Genomic DNA, 21,611 nt, shown 5'->3' on the forward strand with positions numbered 1-21,611 from the left:
CATGACACCCCCACCACCATGCCTGACTGTAGACAAGACACACTTGTCTTTGTCCTCCTCACCTGGTTGCCCCCACACACGCCTGACACCATCTGACACCAAATACCTTTATCTTGGTCTCATCAGAGCACAGGACATGGTTCCAGTAATCCATCTCCTTAGTCTGCTTGTCTTCAGCAAACTGTTTGTGGTCTTTCTTGTGCATCATCTTTAGAAGAGGCTTCCTTCTGGGACGACAGCCATGCAGACCAATTTGATGCAGTGTGCGGCGTATGGTCTGAGCACTGAAAGGCTGACCCCCCACCCCTACAACCTCTGCAGCAATGCTGGCAGCACTCATATGTCTATTTCCCAAAGACAACCTCTGGATATGACGCTGAGCACGTGACCTCAACTTCTTTGGTGGACTATGGTGAGGCCTGTTCTGAGGGGAACCCGTCCTGTTATACCGCTGTATGGTCTTGGCCACCGTGCTGCAGATCAGTTTCAGGGTCTTGGCAATCTTCTTATAGCCTAGACCATCTTTATGTAGAGCAACAATTCTTATCTTCAGGTCCTCAGAGAGTTCTTTGCCATGAGGTGCCATGTTGTACTTCCAGTGACCAGTATGAGAGAGTGAGAGCGATAACACCATTATGGTGCATCAATGAGTATAATATTCACACTTTATTAAGCCAATTTAAAGGGGTTGTAAAGCCTTGTGGTTTTTCACTCACACATTCTATGCATTAAGGTGAAAAACTTCTATAGTGCAGCACCCCCCCAGACCCCCCACTTTTACTCACCTGGGCCCGGTCTATCCACCACTGAGAACGAGCATGCCCGCTCCAGCCGGTGTCTCGGGTCCTGATTGGATTGATAGCAGAGCCCGTGGTGTGAACACACTCCAAAAAAAACTCCACCCCCCGGTGCAAAAAAAAAGTGCACACCAAAAAGTGCGCAGGGTGTACATACAGTCCTCCAAAATGGAGGGCCCTTGCCCTGATCCCCGGGGACTTATATATATTTATTTATTACATTTTTATTACTAGTTGTATTTATTTATTTATTTATTTATTTATTATCTTTTTCTTTTTTCGTTTTATTTATTTATTTATTTTACTTTTTTGAGTGCAGATCTATGTTTTTTCGTGTAATCCCGCCCTCCCCCCACCACCGCCACCAACTCTAGAAGACGAACCATCGGTCGCTTAGCTAAGCCAACCATTCCCAACCAATCAAAATGTTAGCCTATTGCGGGCGTTCTGTGACCCGGGATGAGTTAATGGCGCCCCGTTTCTGGCCGGCTGGTATTTTCTTTCCTCGGTGTTTGGCGCGCAGCGTATGCCAAGGCGGCGGTGTGTGCGCTGGCAGGGCCTCAGAGCCCCGTGGAAAGTGTGCCTGTGTGTGGCTGTTATCACATCTGCTGCTGAAGGGAAACGTAACCGTAGGGTGGGAAGATTTCCTGTTTAAACATGACTGGGTACGAGACGAGAGAAAAAAAAAACCCCTGCGTTAACCCCTTCCGCGCCGCGCCTTCCACCCTCCCCTCCTCCGATACGCCTTCCGCCAGTGGAATGCGCTGTTTATTTTGCGAGCAGAGCCGGGATTGACAGATTTAATGCAGCAGCCGTATCCAAATATTGGGAATGTATAATGTTCCCCTCGCTTTATTTTTACTGGGTGCGGGAACTGCGCCGCCGAGGCCCCGTGGAAGTAAAGGAGTTAATGACGCAGGCAATCCAAACAGCGTAAGCCCAGGATCGGCCGTAAAAAAAAAAAAAACCCCACCGGCGTCCGCCCATACCACACGCTCACCTGCCCGTTTTAAGACCTGCCGCGGGAGGTGAAATATGTCGCGGGCGCGCTCGCACGTGTGCGCTACTTTCTGTCTCAGGAAATGTCAGCCATTCCTGACCGCCAGTCAACCGGCAGCGGATCCCGCGGCGGTCTGGGCCCCTCCGATTCATGCGCTGGCTGTAGCAAAAGGGCCTATTCATTAATGGTAGGCACCATGTACCTTCTATTTGCCCGCCAGGAAAGTTCCACACTTTCCCGTAGCAATTGGTTGGATTTGCTGATCTAAGGGTCGCCATACTTGTTACAATCTTTGTACAATCGACTTTAGATTTACCAAACTTATGGAAAGGGAGGACCTACCTAAACTAGCCAATTCATTTCTAACCAATACAGAAGGTTCCGCGCTTTTCAGTAGTGTTTGTTGAGATTTGCTGATCTAAGGGTCGTCATACCTGTTACCATCTGACCATACAATCTTTGTACAATCGACTTTAGATTTACCAAAATTATGGAACGGGAGGACCTACCTAAACTAGCCAATTCACTTGTATCCAATCAGGGAGGACCTTGCACGGCATAGCTTGTGGTAGATCTAAGGCTTGCTCGGTAACATGCACAAAAACGCGTGCTTTCCCGACACGAACAGAAACGCGATGCCCCTTTAGCAGACGCACGACGGTGCAAATAATTGTTAAATGCCGCGGCACCGCGTGGTTTGGTGCGGCGCATTTTTGAAAAAGGGGCCAGGGACTCTTTTTCCGAGATTCTTGTGCAAATATAATCTGTTTCATCATTTGTTGCTGCATTTTTCATGTCTATTTATATATTTATTTTCCTTTTTTAAGGGGTCAAAGGTTAGGGTTAGGGGTTCATTTATTTATTTATTTACTTATTTCTTTATTTTGTTAGGTTAGGGGTTAGGGTGTGATATATGGTTGGGGCTTAATATTTGGGTTAGGGGTTTATGAGTGTAAGGGGTTAGTATTAAGGTTAGGGGTTAATATTTGGGGTGTTTTTTGTGGTTTTTTTTTTATTATTTATTTTCATAAAATGTTTGCATGTGAGCAACAAAATGCACTAAAGCGCCCAAATCTCGCGTTTTCATGTATTTCTAAGAAACAAAAAACACTTTATAAACGCACAAATCTGCCCGATTGGAGCTACAAAAAACCTCCAGGAATTTGATGTGAGTTGTAGTGGAGACGTGATCCGTCTCCAGGGAGAGGAGTTGATTTTTCCTCCTGCAGTGTTTTGGGGTACAGAGCGCTCTGGTGGATTTTTGGGGGTACAGAGCGCTCTGGCGGTGTTTTGGGGGTACAGAACGCTCTGGCGGTGTTTTGGGGGTACAGAGCGCTCTGGCTGTGTTTTGGGGGTACAGAGCGTTCTGGCGGTGTTTTGGGGGTACAGAGCGCTCTGGTGGATTTTTGGGGTTACAGAGCGCTCTGGCGGTGTTTTGGGGGTACAGAACGCTCTGGCGGTGTTTTGGGGGTACAGAGCGTTCTGGCGGTGTTTTGGGGGTACAGAACGCTCTGGCAGTTTTTTGGGGGTACAGAACGCTCTGGCGGTGTTTTGGGGGTACAGAGCGTTCTGGCGGTGTTTTGGGGGTACAGAACGCTCTGGCGGTGTTTTGGGGGTACAGAGCACTCTGGCGGTGTTTTGGGGGTACAGAGCGCTCTGGTGGATTTTTGGGGTTACAGAGCGCTCTGGCGGTGTTTTGCGGGTACAGAACGCTCTGGTGGTGTTTTGGGGGTACAGAGCGTTCTGGCAGTGTTTTGGGGGTACAGAACGCTCTGGCAGTGTTTTGGGGGTACAGAGCGTTCTGGCGGTGTTTTGGGGGTACAGAACGCTCTGGCGGTGTTTTGGGGGTACAGAGCGCTCTGGCGGTGTTTTGGGGGTACAGAGCGCTCTGGTGGATTTTTGGGGTTACAGAGCGCTCTGGCGGTGTTTTGCGGGTACAGAACGCTCTGGTGGTGTTTTGGGGGTACAGAGCGTTCTGGCGGTGTTTTGGGGGTACAGAACGCTCTGGCAGTGTTTTGGGGGTACAGAACGCTCTGGCAGTGTTTTGGGGGTACAGAGCGTTCTGGCGGTGTTTTGGGGGTACAGAACGCTCTGGCGGTGTTTTGGGGGTACAGAACGCTCTGGTGGTGTTTTGGGGGTACAGAGCGCTCTGGCGGTGTTTTGGGGGTACAGAGCGTTCTGGCGGTGTTTTGGGGGTACAGAATGCTCTGGCTGTGTTTTGGGGGTACAGAGCGCTCTGGCGGCGTGCGATCCGTTGGCGGCGGTGTTTGTACTTAGGCACCACCCTTAATTTCTTCCAATCTCCAATAGTCATTTGCAGGCAATGCAGAGAGGTGACCTGTGTTGCAGAAGATGCCCCACGTGCTGGGAAATTTCCATGGTCTATTTCCAGTAATACCACAAGCGGGTCCCACATCGGTGGCGGTGATTGGTGGTGGCTTCCATAAAGGACCAGTCAGAGCTGAGTAAAAGGCAAGAGGCCATACACAGAAATAAAAATTGGAATCTCACCAGGTGCAGCTGGCAGTTGAAGGTTCGGGGTGTCCGGGGGGTCCGGGGTGTCCGGGGGCGAAGTGAGGAGTTTTGTTTTACATTCTGATGTAGAATAATCGCCTCCTTCCTGATCTGTACATGGTGCGTGTGATTGGTTCTGAAGGTGGGGCTCATCTGCCAACCCCCACCGTGACCCATGGACCGCCAATGACAAGGGCCAGTCCAGCTATGAATCCCATCCCCCCTATGGGGAGGACATGCTGGGGGTTGTAGTCACAGAACCGAGCCAAAGATTCCTGGCAGCGATCTTTAGTAATAAAAATGTGGAGGATCCGCTGGAGACCCGGACTAACTTCCCCCTAGCTCTGTGTATTTATTGGATTTTAGAGTGTAAGCTCCTCTGTACAGAGACTGATGTGACTGTGGGGGGAGGGGACATTAGAGTGTAAGCTCCTCTGTACAGAGACTGATGTGACTGTGGGGGGAGGGGACATTAGAGTGTAAGCTCCTCTGTACAGAGACTGATGTGACTGTGGGGGGGGAGGGGACATTAGAGTGTAAGCTCCTCTGTACAGAGACTGATGTGACTGTGGGGGGAGGGGACATTAGAGTGTAAGCTCCTCTGTACAGAGACTGATGTGACTGTGGGGGGAGGGGACATTAGAGTGTAAGCTCCTCTGTACAGAGACTGATGTGACTGTGGGGGGAGGGGACATTAGAGTGTAAGCTCCTCTGTACAGAGACTGATGTGACTGTGGGGGAGGGACATTAGAGTGTAAGCTCCTCTGTACGGAGACTGATGTGACTGTGGGGGAGGGGACATTAGAGTGTAAGCTCCTCTGTACAGAGACTGATGTGACTGTGGGGGGAGGGGACATTAGAGTGTAAGCTCCTCTGTACAGAGACTGGTGTGACTGTGGGGGGGGGGGACATTAGAGTGTAAGCTCCTCTGTACAGAGACTGATGTGACTGTGGGGGAGGGGACATTAGAGCGTCAGCTCCTCTGTACAGAGACTGATGTGACTGTGGGGGAGGGGACATTAGAGTGTAAGCTCCTCTGTACAGAGACTGATGTGACTGTGGGGGGGGGGACATTAGAGTGTAAGCTCCTCTGGTGAATAGACTCATGTGACTGGCTCAGTGTTCTCTGTAATGTGTTGAAAGATTTTTTAGCACTCCAGCGGTTGCCAGGCCATGCTGAGACTTGTAGTTCTCCAGCTGTTGGGGTGGTTGGCCCAGTCTCGGTCTCTTGTTTGCCATCCATGAAAAGCGATGTTATTTCTGGAGATTCCTCGTATTTGGGGTTTTGACCTTTCGTTCTTCGGTCTTGGACAATTAAAGCTCTCTTTCCGTCCGGTCTGGGCTGTAGCCCCATCTTGCGTGGGAGTGTGTGTCTGCATCTCGCCGATGACTGTAACATTCGTCTAGTTCACATGGCGAGCAGATGACACGGCACCATGGGTGGTCCAGATGGGTGAGGGGAGGCAGCAGAGGGGGGTGGATATTAGGCCCCTTGTAATTACTAAATTTCCTCCAATACAAACTTCTTCATGTCCGTGGCGGTGAGAGGGGAAGCCATTGAGTGGTTCCTGGTCTCCGGCGCTACATCTGGCCGCCTTTGGTGCCGTTTTCAATATTTCAAGGTGACTTCAGTTGTCGCAGATCTCCCCAGTTATCCATCCGGCTGCCGTGGCCAAAAACAGAGTTTCTTATGTATAAAATTCCAGAGCGACCAAAAAACGCTCATTCAGTTTCCGGTATCATTCCAGTTCATTCCATAAATCCAGGGGTCACGTTCCTCACTCATTACAACTAAAGAAGTGGCCTGGAGAAGCTGAGAAACGTCTTCAACATTACAGAATGAGTCCAGACTACTATCAGACTATGGCCTGGACCAACCTTCACGGAAGATGACCTCTCCAGGCTTGTCCAGACTACTACCAGACTACGGCCTGGACCAACCTTCACGGAGATGACCTCTCCAGGCTTGTGCAGACTACTATTAGACTACGGCCTGGATCAACCTTCATGGAAGATGACCTCTCCAAGCTTGTCCAGACTACTATTAGACTATGGCCTGGATCAACAAGAACCTTCACGGAAGATGACCTCTCCAGGCTTGTCCAGACTACTATGAGACTATGGCCTGGACCAACCTTCACGGAGATGACCTCTCCAGGCTTGTGCAGACTACTATTAGACTATGGCCTGGATCTACAAGAACCTTCACGGAGGTTCTTGTGTGATGGCCGGGCGATCAATGACTCCAGGGATATTGTCTTTGGCCTGGCTGCCTAGTAGGTACAAAAAAGATAGAAAAACAATAAAATACTACTCCCAAACATGTGGTGAATAAAAGCTTGTAGAAACCACTCAGATGTGGCAATCAGTCCTAAAACCGACAGTCTCCAGGAAACAAGAGGGGAGGAGCTCAGAATCGCTGCTGGCCGATGCGTTTTGAAGGAGCCAGAGGCTCTGAGGAAGTATGTACTCCTTCGAAACGCGTCAGTCAGCAGCAATTCTGAGCTCCTCCCCTCTTGTTTCCTGGAGACTGTCGGTTTTAGGGCTGAGTGGTTTCTACAAGCCTTTATTCACCACATGTTTGTGAGTAGTATTTTATTAATAAATCCTCTCAGGATGATGCACAAGGCCGGGGCGCTTCTTCTTTTTATCTTTTTAGCCAATCCCTGCCTGATCCAAACTGAAAAAAAAAGAAGCGTTTTGGATTTAGATATACACCAAGATTCATTTTAAGTTTGGCTCCAGGAGAAGAAGGGGTCTCAGTGTGTACAGCTAGAGGACTAAGTACCTGGGCTGCTGCAGGAGAGGACTGGGCCGGGGGGGCCAGGAGGGGGGGGGGGCAATTGCCCCCCGGGCCGCTCTGATGCCTCATTCATAAAAAGGCTGCACTGCTTCCACCACAGACTTGCCTAAAGGTTTCCTGGTGAAGAGGAGTAAAAAGTCTCTTCTAATGGCACATGGCTCCCGATCACACACACATATATATATATACGCACAATTGTCAGTTAAAGCAACGTAGTGCCGTATCGCAAGACGTGGCCTGGTCATGGGGGGGGGGGGTAGATCTTCTGGAGGGCGAGGGGCTAATATTTAAAATACATATTCCAATATAGTCACAAAGGAAAACAGCGTAAAAGCATTACAATGATGTCAGTCCACCACCGAACACATGACTAGCGCGTTTTCCTCAGAGCTGAGCTCTGCCCCCTGCTGGTGGTGGATTGGCATTGCCATGCTTTCACAATATTTTCCTTGGGGGGTATATTGCAATATGTGTTTTATTATTAAAGAGTCTCACAGTCGTGCGCTAGGCTGGTGCTCCTCCTTCTTGGGCTTTTCTTCTAGGAGGGAATGGCGGGCAGACACCTCCAGGGCCGGCTTTTCCCAGCAATTGCCTGGAATCATCCAATATGGCCAGTCGCTGTTGGCTGGGAGTGTCTGACCCGCGGGCACCATCCCCCAGTCCGGCCACTGACCACCCGAGGGAACTTTTCTGTGCCAGGGTGGCGGCAATCTTTAGAGTTTGATATCAAAGTAGCAAAGCCTACCATAAAAGTATTTTTAATTAAAAAATTCCTTAATTATAAGCTCAAAAAGCGTAAAAAACAAATCGGTATGAAGCCGTCAGCGCACCAGATGAAGGCGCAAAATGCATTAAAATGTTTTGGTATCAAAGGCTTTGCTGCTAAATATTACCTGAGCGCCAACATTTGGGATCAGGTTTCTTTCTGCTTCGATCTGCGGGGTCCTTCGCTTCGTAGCGCGCCGCGGCTGGGTGTGGAATCTGCCCGTCCCGCCCGCGGTCCCCCCAACAGGTGCCCTCCTGTAACCTAAACTTGTCACCGGCCTGGTTTGTGGAAGGAGCGGGTCACCTCTAGCGGCTCTTCTTCCTCCCAATCTTCCTAGGCTTCTCGCTGTTTGAAGTCGGTCTCCTCGGTCCCCCTGCCTCCTCTTTTCATGTCTGTTCTCTGGGTTAATTAGGGAGTTGAAATTCCTCAGCCGCTCTCAATGGGCTTTGAAGCCCCAGATGGACCCGCGCTGCTTCAAATTAGCACTAATGACGAGAAACTTTCTTTCTTCCTCACAAAGTTCGCAAAGCGGAGGACTGAATACCCGGGTGATGCGGTTCCCATAGTCCTGACAGTTCATTATGACAAGACACAATTTAACCCACTTCCTGCCGGGAGAGATTGTGAGGTCCCGTCGCCCCGTGGCCACAGGAAAACGTTTCATAGTCGGACCCCAGAGAGTTTCAGGGATCAACATTTCCTTACGGCGAGCTATCGATCGGCTGCTTGCCCGTGCTTATTCTGATTACCCAGAATCCTCTTGGGTGGTGCTACCACTAAGCCCCGATGGTTGTGTGCAAAAGCATGCTGGGGTTTCTGGTTCCTTGCGCTTGATATAGTATTAGATGTAGAGAAGGAAAAGTATCCCATAGGCCACACATCGCTGCAAGTCCCACGGTAAATGAATATGTGCCAGACTCAGCCAGGGCTCCAACCAGGCAATGAACCCAACGCGTTTCGCTATGCCCCCATTAGCTTAATCATGGGGAACAATAGATATAGAGAAGCTGTACATATGTTAACACCTGTTTCTTCTGATTTCTTCTCTAGCCGGGAGCCGAGTTAGCCAGGAGCTCCGGTACACGAAGGAAAAGCTGGGCGAAGAATCGGTTTACACGTCTCAAATGCTGATCCAGACTACGAAGAAGGAAGGGGAGAACGTACTGACTCAGGAAGCCATGATGACCCACCTGAACGCCGCGCTGGCCGCCAGCAAAGTCCAGGTCTCCATGTATGGAAAGTAAGTAGGCCAGTTTTGGAGGGTTGGTGGGATTTTGGGGTTTTAGTGAACGCACAGAAGTGCCATTCTATACCTGTTCTGATATCAGTGGTAGATGTCTGTTAGCTGTATGGCCAGTAATTCCTTGATTTGGGTTCCTCCATTAAAGGGTAACTCCACTTTCATGGGAAAAATAAAGAAAAAAATCTTCAGTCACTGTAACTTTCTGTAAAATTCAATATGGCAGCCTGGAGGTGCTATATGTACCATGGGTGTATGGGCCGCCCACAGAAATGGCATTACCAGCTTGTGTGATTGGGTCATCGATTTCCTCAGAAGTCTACACTAAGATACAAGTTAGATTTTAGGCATCCTCTGCAACACTGATTTCAGTTTTGGCACTCCCAAAAGGTTAGATATTACACCTGAAGAGGTGCAGGCCCTGCAGCTCTTCTCCTTTGAGAGTTGAACCAGGCCCTTCTATTCATAAACCCCAGACCCCTCCCATTCACAAACCCCAGACTCCTCCCATTCATAAAATCCAGACCCCTCCCATTTGCAAACCTCAGACCCTTCCATTCACAAACCCCAAACCCCTCCCATTCACAAACTCCAGACCCCTCCTATTCTCAAACCTCAGACCCTTCCCATTCAGAATCAGTCTGCAGAAGACATGCTGAAATAGCTATTTCTTCAGAGCAAGGAAAGGTAGGAATCTGCAACGACATTTGTTACAATCCCTGCAATGTACAGACTGAGATCACCCAGAGGGGGAGTTTTTTTTTTTTAAAGTGGAGTTACACTTTAACATGGCTCTTCTAAACAGGGCACCTTCTTCTACTGTCCTACAACACTACTCTAAAGGATCTGAGATGCTTCACAACTTCTCGGGTGGGGACAGAAGAATCTCAGTCTGCCAGGAACGTCATCGATATATCTTTGTCTTGCAGGTCGTGGGATCTGAACAAGATTTGCTACAAGTCTGGTGTGCCGATTATCGAAAACGGGATGATTGAGCGGGTGAGTGGACGGGAACTGCAATGCTCCTCTTTTATATACCCAGGAACCTCACTGGCTGGTCGGCTATTATGGAGTTTTTCATAACAATGTCCAAATGTGCCGATTTCTTACCCAGAATTCAACACCTGCCCATTTTTTAGAGCTTTAGCTTCAAATTTTTGGGTGATACAGGTTATTTTTTTATCTCTCTGTAGAGAATTTGGAGGATAAGTGTTTTTTATTGGCTAACCTAACTTGTTAAAGAAGAAAGCTTTGTTCCTTGGTCAGGTTTATGAGATGATATAATGTAAATACATGAAGACTGATGATTTTGGAGATCTAAATTTTTGGAAGATGAGGAGAAATGCTGGTGTTGCATTGTCTGAGGAGACTCTTCAGACTCTACTGTTAGTATATACAGAAACTTATTTTGGCTGCTGCGGTGGACAGGGCTGGCTGTTGCCATGCAGTACAGAGGCCAAGTGCTATTAAACCATAAAGAGGGGATGCATCCCTGCATTTGGTCTCTCACTGGTTTTCCCCTCGGTGTGGGTGCTGTGGACAGTGACTGGCATGATTGTTTTCTGTGGAAGGTTGTCAGGGGGATGTGATGAGCGCCAATCCTCCTTTCTTTCACACAGTGTTGAAAGGGGAGGGCTGTGGTTCACAGCAATCACATAGTACAGAGCCATTCTGATTGGCTCTATACATTTTGTCTGTGACCTGCACTATTCTAGTGACATTCGCAGACAGTGGGAGCACGCATGGTGCACATGACCTCTCTTTAACTAACCTACTAGAATAAAAGGTGCCTGCACCAGCTGATTGCCTACAAGGGGAGGGGCTTAAGTCAGCCATTAAAAGGAATCACTTGCACTCCAAATTTTCTGCATTAAACGATGGCTAACACGGTACAGTACTCTACTAATGACATCTTACATTAGATGCACACATTTCTGGTGAATATATTGGGTTTAATTGCCTGTATTCATGGTGTTTCCAACAGATGATCGAAAAACTGTTCCCTTGTGTGATCGTCACCCCACTGGACTGCTTCTGGGAAGGTTCACAACTGCAAGGAGGCTCCGCCTACTTACCGTAAGTAAACCCGCATCCTTCTCTGTTTAGAATTGTGCCCATGTATGGTATCCTATGATCAAAGCGCCATGTTCACCATTAGAATGGTAGTAGACCATGTATTGTGTGTTGAAACAGCCAACCACTTGGGTTCAACAAACCCGTTGGACGTCTTCTGTTGCACCCCAGATATCAATGGCACCAAAAATAACCCCCCACCCCATCTTATGTCTCGCCCTTCAGCCACCTTATCCAACCTAATGTCAGTTAGTCAGCCATTCACTGGGAACGGTTTTGGTCTCCTCTCCAAAGACCCATTGGATGTTTTCTGTTTCACCCCCAGATATTGATGGCACCCACAATCCCCCCCCCATGTCTCAGATCTCGCCCTCCAGCCTCCTTGTCCAAGCCAATGTCAGTTTGTCATCCATTTACTGGGAACAGTTTTGGTCTCCTCGCCAAAGACCCGTTGGACTTCTTCTATTGCACCCCAGATATTGTTGGCGCCCCCCTTATCTCAGATTCTGCCCTTCAGCCACCTTATCCAACCTAATGTCAGTTAGTCAGCCATTCACTGGGAAGGGTTTTGGTCTCCTCGCCAAAGACCGGTTGGACTTTTTCTGTTGCACCCCCACATATCATTGGGGCTTAGAACCCCCACCCTGTCCCAGATCTCACCCTTCAGCCTCCTTGTCCAAGCCAATGTCAAGGAACGGTCTTGGTCTCCTCGCCAAAGACCCGTTGGACTTCTTCTATTGCACCCCAGATATTGTTGGCGCCCCCCTTATCTCAGATTCTGCCCTTCAGCCACCTTATCCAACCTAATGTCAGTTAGTCAGCCATTCACTGAGAAGGGTTTTGGTCTCCTCGCCAAAGACAGGTTGGACTTTTTCTGTTGCACCCCCACATATCATTGGGGCTTAGAACCCCCACCCTGTCCCAGATCTCACCCTTCAGCCTCCTTGTCCAAGCCAATGTCAGGGAACGGTCTTGGTCTCCTCGCCAAAGACCAGTTGGACTTCTTCTATTGCACCCCAGATATTTTTGGCACCCTCCCTTATCTCAGATTCCAACCTGCAGCCATCTTGACCAAGCTAATGTCACCTTATACCTTCCCGGCCACCCTGCCTCCTTCTCCGTCCTGCCAATTATGTGTCTATTAAGGCTGCAGGACTGCGGAGAAGAGTGGAGGTTTTTTTTTTTTTTTGACGAGGGGAGGGTAAGTGGAAGGGGGGGGGGAGGGAAGAGAAGATGGAAGCTGGGACAAAAGCCTCCATTCTTTCTGTTTACAAGTGTGTTTATCTATATGGGGCCCAGGCCGAGCTGCTGCTTTGTCAGCAAATGGTAACACAGTGTATTCTCATGCTAATGATCCAGTAAATAGCAGGCAGTTGCTAAACAAATTGAAATGCTGCCATTATTCAGAGTCCGGCTGGAATAAAGAACGAGGCAGAGAGAGAGAGAGAGAGAGGGGGGCACTGCAAGAAGGAGAGAGGGGGCGCTGCGCTGACCACTGCGTCAGTTTGATGGGTTTCTACCCAATCCCCATCAATAATCCAATACTAAGGGACACTTTCTTTTTTTTTAAATGCCAAAAAGTAAAATTCAGTCCTTGATGACCTCTAATTTATTCTGTTTTTGGGCTTTCATGCAGTGCAAACTCCAAGTCCTCCGACCAACAAGGTACTACAAGTCCCAAGCCTGCTTAGACTTGTAGTCCAAAAGCAAAGAGGATCTTGCCCCGAAGGGAATTTAAAAATAATGGCATGCCCTTTAAGGCCAGTAGGCCTGGCGACTTGTAATTTATTTATTTTTTTCATGGGGGTCGCTCTGTTCCCCTTCTTCCGCTTGAGTTCAGCCCTGGGGATCTCTCCCTCTTTTTTTTTTATAAGCGAGAGGCAGAGAGAGTGAAGCCCGCTCAACAAAGGAGCAGCAATGTGTGCAATAAACAAAAGAGGCGAGTTGGCTTCAGTGAAGCAAGAAAGGGCAGATAAAGGGGCTTCACTGTGGAAGCAGCCGCTTGGTATGTGGGAATCCTGCGAGAAGCGGGGCCTTGTTTTTCTAGCCAGTTTTAATGAATTATGGCACTGCCCCCTCCCTCGCCCGGCAAAATGTGTGTGTGCGCGCGCTTGTGTGTCCCCTTTTCTCTAGACATTATGTCCCTCTCGCAGAGATCCAATTCTCCCGTCGGCTTCGGACCCGGGGACCTCCGTTCCCCCGAATTTTCTGCTGTTTTGCACCTTGTACTGGGGAGGGGGGGGGGGATGTTTTGGATGATGGGTAAGCTTGGTGAATGAGGGACCCCCGCCTCTTGGTGCACATGTTACCTCTCTTTCTCCTCTGCGGACCTCCTTCCCCCTCCCGTCTCCCCCCTCGTTCACCTCTTTTTATCAGGGGGCTTGAGAAAACACAGAACCTTCTCCTGAGGGGTCATCACATCTTTTGGAGGAGAAGAAATGGGAATTTCTCAGCTTCCAAAGAAGGGGGACGCAGAGACCCATACTCTCTCTAAGCTGGTTGTTTGGGGGGCCCAAAAACGGGCACTGGAGCCCCCTTTTCATGAGGGAAGATTGTATTACACAGTTTAACCCATTCAGGCCTAGGAGGAAGGTTCACTCGTCGTGGGGGCTGCTGGATCCATTGATAAAGGAGGCCACATTGCCCTGGACTACAGCCTCTCCTTATACCTTCTACAGCACCACATTTAATGGTGGCGCTAGGCCATTGGTCCACCATATCTAGACTTCACTCGTCACACTTACTTGATATAAACTAAACAGGATGCATAATACTTCAGATTTAGAATAGGTGTCCCTCTTGAAAGATTCTCCCTCAATACCTGTTCTGGTGACAACTCAGAATTTTGGGTTTTCCAGTCACGTTACGTCTCAGGGTTTCCAGTTTGAAAGGTGCAGTGTGATCTCTAAAATGTATTTTAATACATTTATTCAGAGAGATTTCATTCTAATACATTTGTTTTTGGAGTTTTACAATTTACAAAGACAGCAAGGGGCAGCACAGTGGTGTAGTGGGCGGCACAGTGGTGTAGTGGTTGGCACAGTGGTGTAGTGGTTAGCACTCTCACCTAGCAGTAAGAAGGGTTGCTGGTTCAAATCCCAACCACGACACTACCTGCCTGGAGTTTGCATGTTCTCCCTGTGTCTGCGTTGGTTTCCTCCGGTTTCCTCCCACAATCCAAAGACATGCAGGTAGGTTAATTGGCTTCTGTCCAAAAATTGGCCCTAGTATATGAATGGGGACCTAGGATTGTGGGCTCCTTGAGGGTAGGGACTGATGTGAGTGTGTAATGTACGGGGATAGGGACCATTGTAGACACTCACTCAGGTTGAACTGGATGGACTGGTGTCTTTATTCAACCTTTCTAACTATGTAACAATGAAGCAAGGAACCTGGTGTTGGCCAAGGCTACAGCCAGAGACCTGGAACAATACTACCCAAAAAGTCACATTGGTTTTATCATCTATAGATGGGACATAGTTACCTGTTATCAGGGCAACTCTGTGGCCAAGTCATTGCCAAGGGGGGCAGTCGGGGTGGGAGTCTGAGGACAAGAAAGAAAGTGGAAGTATGGAGGAGGAGAAGAAAAGGGCAGATCAGGAATGAGGGGGGTAGAACCTCGGGGCTGGGGAAATCCTCATAAATCCATGAAACATCCAAGACTAGGTGATAAATAGTCAACGGAGAGCAATGAGAATCCTAAGATAGGCAGTTATCCATGGGCCCCAAACTTCTTAGCGGTCCCCAGTAAGGCCGATAGTTTTTATTTTTTTCAGAGAGATTTATGTAGACAAGTCTTCTGTCCCAATTGGAATATTTGTTTCCTAAATTCAGATTTTAGATACAGTTGATGTTCTCACAATCACAGCCACGTGTGGACAATGATTCTTTTATAAATTGGAAGTTTCCATAACTTGTTAGAATGCTGATGGGGGAGGGGAGGGGGGGCATCTTCCTACCCGCCACTGATTTCCTGTCTAGTAAGCCCTAAGAAAGAAATGGCAATTGTTAATTTGTAGCCCAAAATGGCAGCTAAGGCAAAGCAATGCAGGAAATGTTCGATACAAATGTATCGCTGATCGCTTTGGGTGTACTGCTCCTTTAATTGAGGGCCCGGCGGGATTGTTCCCATGTGGACAGTCCGGGATCAGATCCCTAGGAATCCCCTTTCCCTCCCGATAATGTCTTATTCTCAGGCATCCAAGCGCCCCCGCGCTCTCGCATCCCCGATTACCCAGAGTGCCTTGCGGGCTCCCCTGCTCTATCAAGATGTTACGGAGTCGCTGTTAATTGGCCTGACTTGCGCTGCGCGCTGAAGTAATGGCAGCACACAGCTTTGTTCCTCTGTGTAACAGGATAATACATGCTCTTTTTCTCGGGCATCTGGCACGCCTCGCTGGTTAAGGGGGGATCCGGCCCCCGGGAGCAAACTCCCATCCTGCGAGGTGAAGGCGAGCGAGCGACAAGCCGCATTTCAATAACAAAGAGAGATTTAATATCAATTTTTTTTCTTCCTTCACCTCAACTTCCCTCTAAGTGCTTAAAGTGGAATGTAAACAGTCTGCGTGTCAGCGCCGGCCCCGCGCCTCCGAGATCTGCCGAGCCCTGGGCTCAGGACAAGCAATCCCTTATATATGTCATCATTGGGAATTCTAACAGTAGCATAGCACCAACATAGTCCAGAGCACCACAGGAGCTTACACTCCAATGTCCCCTCCCCCCACAATCACATCAGTCTCTGTACAGAGGAGCTTACACTCTAATATTCCCTCCCCCACAGTCACATCAGTCTCTGTACAGAGGAGCTTACACTCTAATGTCCCCTCCCCCACAGTCACATCAGTCTCTGTACAGAGGAGCTTACACTCTAATGTCCCCTCCCCCACAGTCATGTCAGTCTCTGTACAGAGGAGCTTACACTCTAATGTCCCCTCCCCCCACAGTCACATCAGTCTCTGTACAGAGGAGCTTACACTCTAATGTCCCCTCCCCCCACAGTCACATCAGTCTCTGTACAGAGGAGCTTACACTCTAATGTCCCCTCCCCCCACAGTCACATCAGTCTCTGTACAGAGGAGCTTACACTCTAATGTCCCCTCCCCCACAGTCACATCAGTCTCTGTACAGAGGAGCTTACACTCTAATGTCCCCTCCCCCCACAGTCACATCAGTCTCTGTACAGAGGAGCTTACACTCTAATGTCCCCTCCCCCACAGTCACATCAGTCTCTGTACAGAGGAGCTTACACTCTAATGTCCCCTCTCCCCACAGTCACATCAGTCTCTGTACAGAGGAGCTTACACTCTAATGTCCCCTCCCCCACAGTCATGTCAGTCTCTGTACAGAGGAGCTTACACTCTAAGCCTGATCAGGCTCACCACCAATCTTCCTGTATAGCAGGCTTGGCCCGGACTCCGGGGCCCCTCTTATAACGTGGATATTTCTTCCTCAGGGGAAGGCGGGACATCCAATGGACAAACTTGGACCCGATGCAGCTGATGGAGGAACTCGGGCAGTTCACCAGTCTGGACGGCTTCAAAGAAATGCTGGACAAGGCGGAGGTGGGACAGGCGTACATGGAACGTCCGTGTCTGGACCCCACCGACTCCGAGTGCCCGGACAGCGCCCCCAACAAGAAGTCACAAAAGGTCAGTCCATTGAAATGACGGGGGAGGGTTTAGATAAGGGGACCCCCAGGAACTGACAGGCCCACTGTGCCGGGACAAGAATAGTTAGTACTGAAGGTCGCCCAGAATTATTACACCTTTTACCGCCCCCTCCTGATAAAGCGCCTAAGCTGGCCGCCTCTCCTGCCTACCCCTCAGATCTGGTGACACCGTGCCAGGAAGTGCCAGTCCCGGTAGGACCGCAATATCTGGTGGACCTTTTGGTTTTCTTTTCTTATTCAATTTATTATAATCCCATTTCTAAATGTTATGAATTCTTCTCTTCCAGAGCCCGGATATCGTCGCCACTCTCCAGAACGGCTGCCACGGCTTTTCCAAGAAGTTTATGTACTGGCAGAAGGATCTCATCATGGGTGGGATGGCGAAAGGAGCAGATGGAGAGCTGAAGAGGTATGAGGTGTATTGTGTTATCCAGTGCCAAATCTGCACAATCTGGTGCCAAACCTGTACAATCTGGTGCCAAACCTGTACAATCTGGTGCCAAACCTGTACAATCTGGTGCCAAACCTGTACAATCTGGTGTCAAACCTGCACAATCTGGCGCCAAATCTGCACAATCTGGCGCCAAACCTGTACAATCTGGTGTCAAATCTGTACAATCTGGTGCCAAATCTGTACAATCTGGTGTCAAACCTGTACAATCTGGCCCCAAACCTGTACAATCTGGTGTCAAATCTGTACAATCTGGTGTCAAATCTGCACAATCTGGTGTCAAATCTGCACAATCTGGTGTCAAATCTGCACAATCTGGTGTCAAATCTGCACAATCTGGTGTCAAATCTGTACAATCTGGTGTCAAACCTGCACAATCTGGCGCCAAACCTGTACAATCTGGTGTCAAATCTGTACAATCTGGTGTCAAATCTGCACAATCTGGTGTCAAATCTGCACAATCTGGTGTCAAACCTGCACAATCTGGCGCCAAACCTGTACAATCTGGTGTCAAATCTGTACAATCTGGTGCCAAATCTGTACAATCTGGTGTCAAATCTGTACAATCTGGTGTCAAACCTGTACAATCTGGTGTCAAACCTGTACAATCTGGCCCCAAACCTGTACAATCTGGTGTCAAATCTGTACAATCTGGTGTCAAATCTGCACAATCTGGTGTCAAACCTGTACAATCTGGCCCCAAACCTGTACAATCTGGTGTCAAATCTGTACAATCTGGTGTCAAATCTGCACAATCTGGTGTCAAATCTGTACAATCTGGTGCCAAACCTGTACAATCTGGTGCCAAACCTGTACAATCTGGTTGTCTTCTCCCCCCACTAACAGCCGTCTGTTCTATTTATTTTGCAGTGCTGAAGCTCTGCAGACCATGTACCTCCTGATGAGCCCCGGGCAGCTCTATGAGCATTTCAAAGATGACTACGAGATCCACGACATCAACTGGAACGAGGAGAAGGCGGCCGCCATCTTGGAGGCGTGGCAAAGGAAATTTGTCGAGGTGAGCAAAAGAAAAAAAAAAAAAGATCTTTCTGGCAAACGAGTTGTGTTGGTGTGTGAGGTCATCGGCGAGTTACATATATATAAGATACGCCCCCTGCTGGTCAGTCCCGCTGACAATCCTCCTCTTCTGGATTCCGAGAGCACCCCCCCCAATCAGAAGAAGGGGGAGGAGATCCACTTTAAGGAAGGATTCCGCTCTAATAATAGAGACTTTGCCGGGAGTTTCACCGATTGGACCGATCTCTGACCACACGGCTTTTTCTTCCTTTCCCGCAGAAAGCGCAGCAATCCGTCGGGCAGAACGGCTCGCAGGACATCCACGCCTTTTCCACCACCACCTTGAATGACATCATGAAGTCCTTCTCTGACGTCAGCGTCATCCGTGTTGCTGGCGGCTACCTACTGATGGTAAGAAATATCACCGGCGCTTCATCGCTTTTCATCTGTAGTAGAAGCAATGAAACATTCACTGCGGGGGAGTCTCAGCGATTGATTCACCACCAGTGAACGTTTAGTGGAATTGTGTATGTCTGTCCATCCGGTACAAAGCTCCGCAGCTCAGCACATGGAGGGACGGGAGACCGGGTTCTTCTCCGCTGCAGTTCAGTAACACTGAGGGGTCTTGTCCCTCCCCCAGCCTGTGATTGGACAGTGAAAGGAGAAGCAGCAGACTGATGAGCTCATCTGTCTGTCACTCTGCTCTGCATTGTTTGCATAGGAGCACTGCAACACGACTGATTGGCTCCTTGTGCTGCTTCTCCTTCTGCAAGCCTGAGCTCTGCTGTATAGAGATACTTGGATTTATAAAATATATTTATATTAATATCGGCCGTTATCTTCCCGCGACGCATGACGGGGAAGTGAAAATATTGCAATACTTACAACGTCTTCTCTTCTTCCAGCTGGCGTATGCTTGTGTCACCATGCTGCGATGGGATTGCTCCAAGTCTCAGGGAGCGGTGGGATTGGCCGGCGTCCTCCTCGTGGCCCTATCCGTGGCCTCGGGCCTGGGGCTCTGCTCTCTGCTCGGGATCTCCTTCAACGCCGCAACCACCCAGGTACGCCAATTCTCCTAAATGGGAGTTTATAGCCTGTGAAAGTTATTTTAGGTGAAAGCGGCGGGTCGTCACCGCTGCGGGTCGGTACCGGTGCGGGTCGGTACCGGTGCGGGTCACAAGCCGGCTATCTATAGATTATATTGAGATTTAAAGGTCAGCCATATGTGAGCATTACAAGCCAGTAAAAAAAGTGAAAGGTCAGCGATGGCCAATAAACTTCCCAATAACAGCTAAAAATACATTATAGTCCTCCAACCACCTGCCGATCGCTCACAGTAAATATACGCACATGATCGGCCTTGTTCCAGGTTTGGGGCGCGCATGCGTGTGCCCCCTGCTGACCCGATTAGACAAAGCACAGATTGGGCAGCTGATTTCAGCAAATGATGATTTTGGTTCAAATCAGCTGATTGCTTGTGTGTCCAATCACAGAGTTCAGGGACGCCTGTGTACAGGGAACAGCGATCTGTCTGCTTCTTCTCTCTGCAATGCAGGAAACAAAAACAGGGACCAGCAAAAATACCAGCAAAGCTCAATGTGGGGGAAAAACTGATATAAATGTCATCTGGGTACGGTGTCACATGACCGCGCAAAGTAACACGGTGCTGAATAGCAAAATAATGTGTGGTCATCGGGGGAGGGGACCTTCCGGAGGTCAAGAGGTTAAATAAGAGGTTTCGGAAGGTCCGTCCCTGGGGTCCTCTGACCAACTATCTGCCCTTCTCTTGCAGGTCCTGCCCTTTCTTGCTCTGGGGATCGGCGTGGATGACATGTTCCTCTTGGCGCACGCCTTCACTGAAACCGGACGAAGTACCCCACTTAAGGTTTGTAAAGAACTGCCACCCAATCACCCCCCACCCCCTCCCCCACCGCCAACCCTAGGGGGGCGAGACGTCTCATACTTCTGTCCCCTCTCTGTCTCAGGAAAGGACGGGCGAATGTCTCAGGCGTACCGGTACCAGCGTGGCTCTGACTTCCATCAATAACATGATTGCCTTTTTCATGGCGGCTTTGGTGCCAATCCCGGCACTGAGGGCCTTCTCTCTGCAGGTAAGGGCAGCGCTCCTCTCCTCTCCTCTCCTCTCCTTGTTATTAGATTAGAATGCTGTGTGGGGTTGGGAAATACCGCAAGGATTTCCGGGGTTTGACCTCAAAGTCCCGGACTCCCGGCCATCCAATAGGATGGTGGCCTTCAGGATATGTCCTGCTTGTTATTATTATACAAGATTTATACAGAGCCAACAGTTGGCACAGTGCTAGGAGGTCTTGCTCATAGGAGCTTACAATCTAAAAGGCAGCGTTAAAGAGCCTCTAAAGGCTCACTGACACCAATGATGGGGCACTATTCCCCTCACTGACACCAATGGCGGGGCACTATTCCTCCCACTGATATCAATGATGGGGCACTATTCCTCCCACTGATATCAATGATGGGGCACTATTCCCCCCACTGACACCAATGATGGGGCACTATTCCCCCCACTGACACCAATGATGGGGCACTATTCCCCCCCACTGACACCAATGATGGGGCACTATTCCACCCACTGATACCAATGATGGGGCACTATTCCTCCCACTGATATCAATGATGGGGCACTATTCCTCCCACTGATACCAATGGCGGGGCACTATTCCTCCCACTGACACCAATGGCGGGGCACTATTCCTCCCACTGATATCAATGATGGGGCACTATTCCTCCCACTGATACCAATGGCGGGGCACTATTCCTCCCACTGACACCAATGATGGGGCACTATTCCCCCCACTGATACCAATGATGGGGCACTATTCCTCCCACTGATATCAATGATGGGGCACTATTCCTCCCACTGATATCAATGATGGGGCACTATTCCCCCCACTGACACCAATGATGGGGCACTATTCCACCCCACTGACACCAATGATGGGGCACTATTCCACCCCACTGACACCAATGATGGGGCACTATTCCTCCCACTGATACACACTATTTCTTCCCCTAATACCAAAGATCCTGACCATTGTTTACTCCCATTGGGCACAGCCCAGCCCCCCCCCTAAAGTCAGAAGGACAGTAAACTGACCCTTTGTTTAGAAAGTTTGAGACCCCTAGCCTAAGGGCAGACAGAGCAGAGCACACAGCTTGATAGATTGGGGTAGGGAATTCCAGAAGATATGGAAGGCCCTGGAGAAGTCCTGAAGGTGATCATAGAAGTAGGGGGCGAGGGAGATG

At 49.3% G+C, this 21,611-nt stretch overlaps 1 protein-coding gene across 1 annotated transcript in view; it reads left to right on the top strand.

Annotated features, from left to right (window-relative positions):
- The window catches only part of PTCH2 (patched 2), a 68,867-nt gene that overhangs the window by 23,686 nt on the left and 23,570 nt on the right, over positions 1–21,611 (top strand). The window contains exons 3-12 of the mRNA XM_077450820.1: positions 8,931–9,120; positions 10,050–10,119; positions 11,105–11,196; positions 16,646–16,841; positions 17,149–17,270; positions 18,183–18,330; positions 18,609–18,740; positions 19,235–19,390; positions 20,122–20,214; positions 20,315–20,440. Coding sequence (XP_077306946.1) covers positions 8,931–9,120; positions 10,050–10,119; positions 11,105–11,196; positions 16,646–16,841; positions 17,149–17,270; positions 18,183–18,330; positions 18,609–18,740; positions 19,235–19,390; positions 20,122–20,214; positions 20,315–20,440 — 1,325 coding nt within the window. The remainder of the gene's footprint in view (positions 1–8,930; positions 9,121–10,049; positions 10,120–11,104; positions 11,197–16,645; positions 16,842–17,148; positions 17,271–18,182; positions 18,331–18,608; positions 18,741–19,234; positions 19,391–20,121; positions 20,215–20,314; positions 20,441–21,611) is intronic.

The sequence above is a fragment of the Lithobates pipiens genome, unplaced genomic scaffold (genome assembly GCF_037356315.1).
Source record: "Lithobates pipiens isolate NorthernLeopardFrog02 unplaced genomic scaffold, aLitPip1_a1.2 Scaffold_23, whole genome shotgun sequence".
Taxonomy (NCBI): domain Eukaryota; kingdom Metazoa; phylum Chordata; class Amphibia; order Anura; family Ranidae; genus Lithobates; species Lithobates pipiens.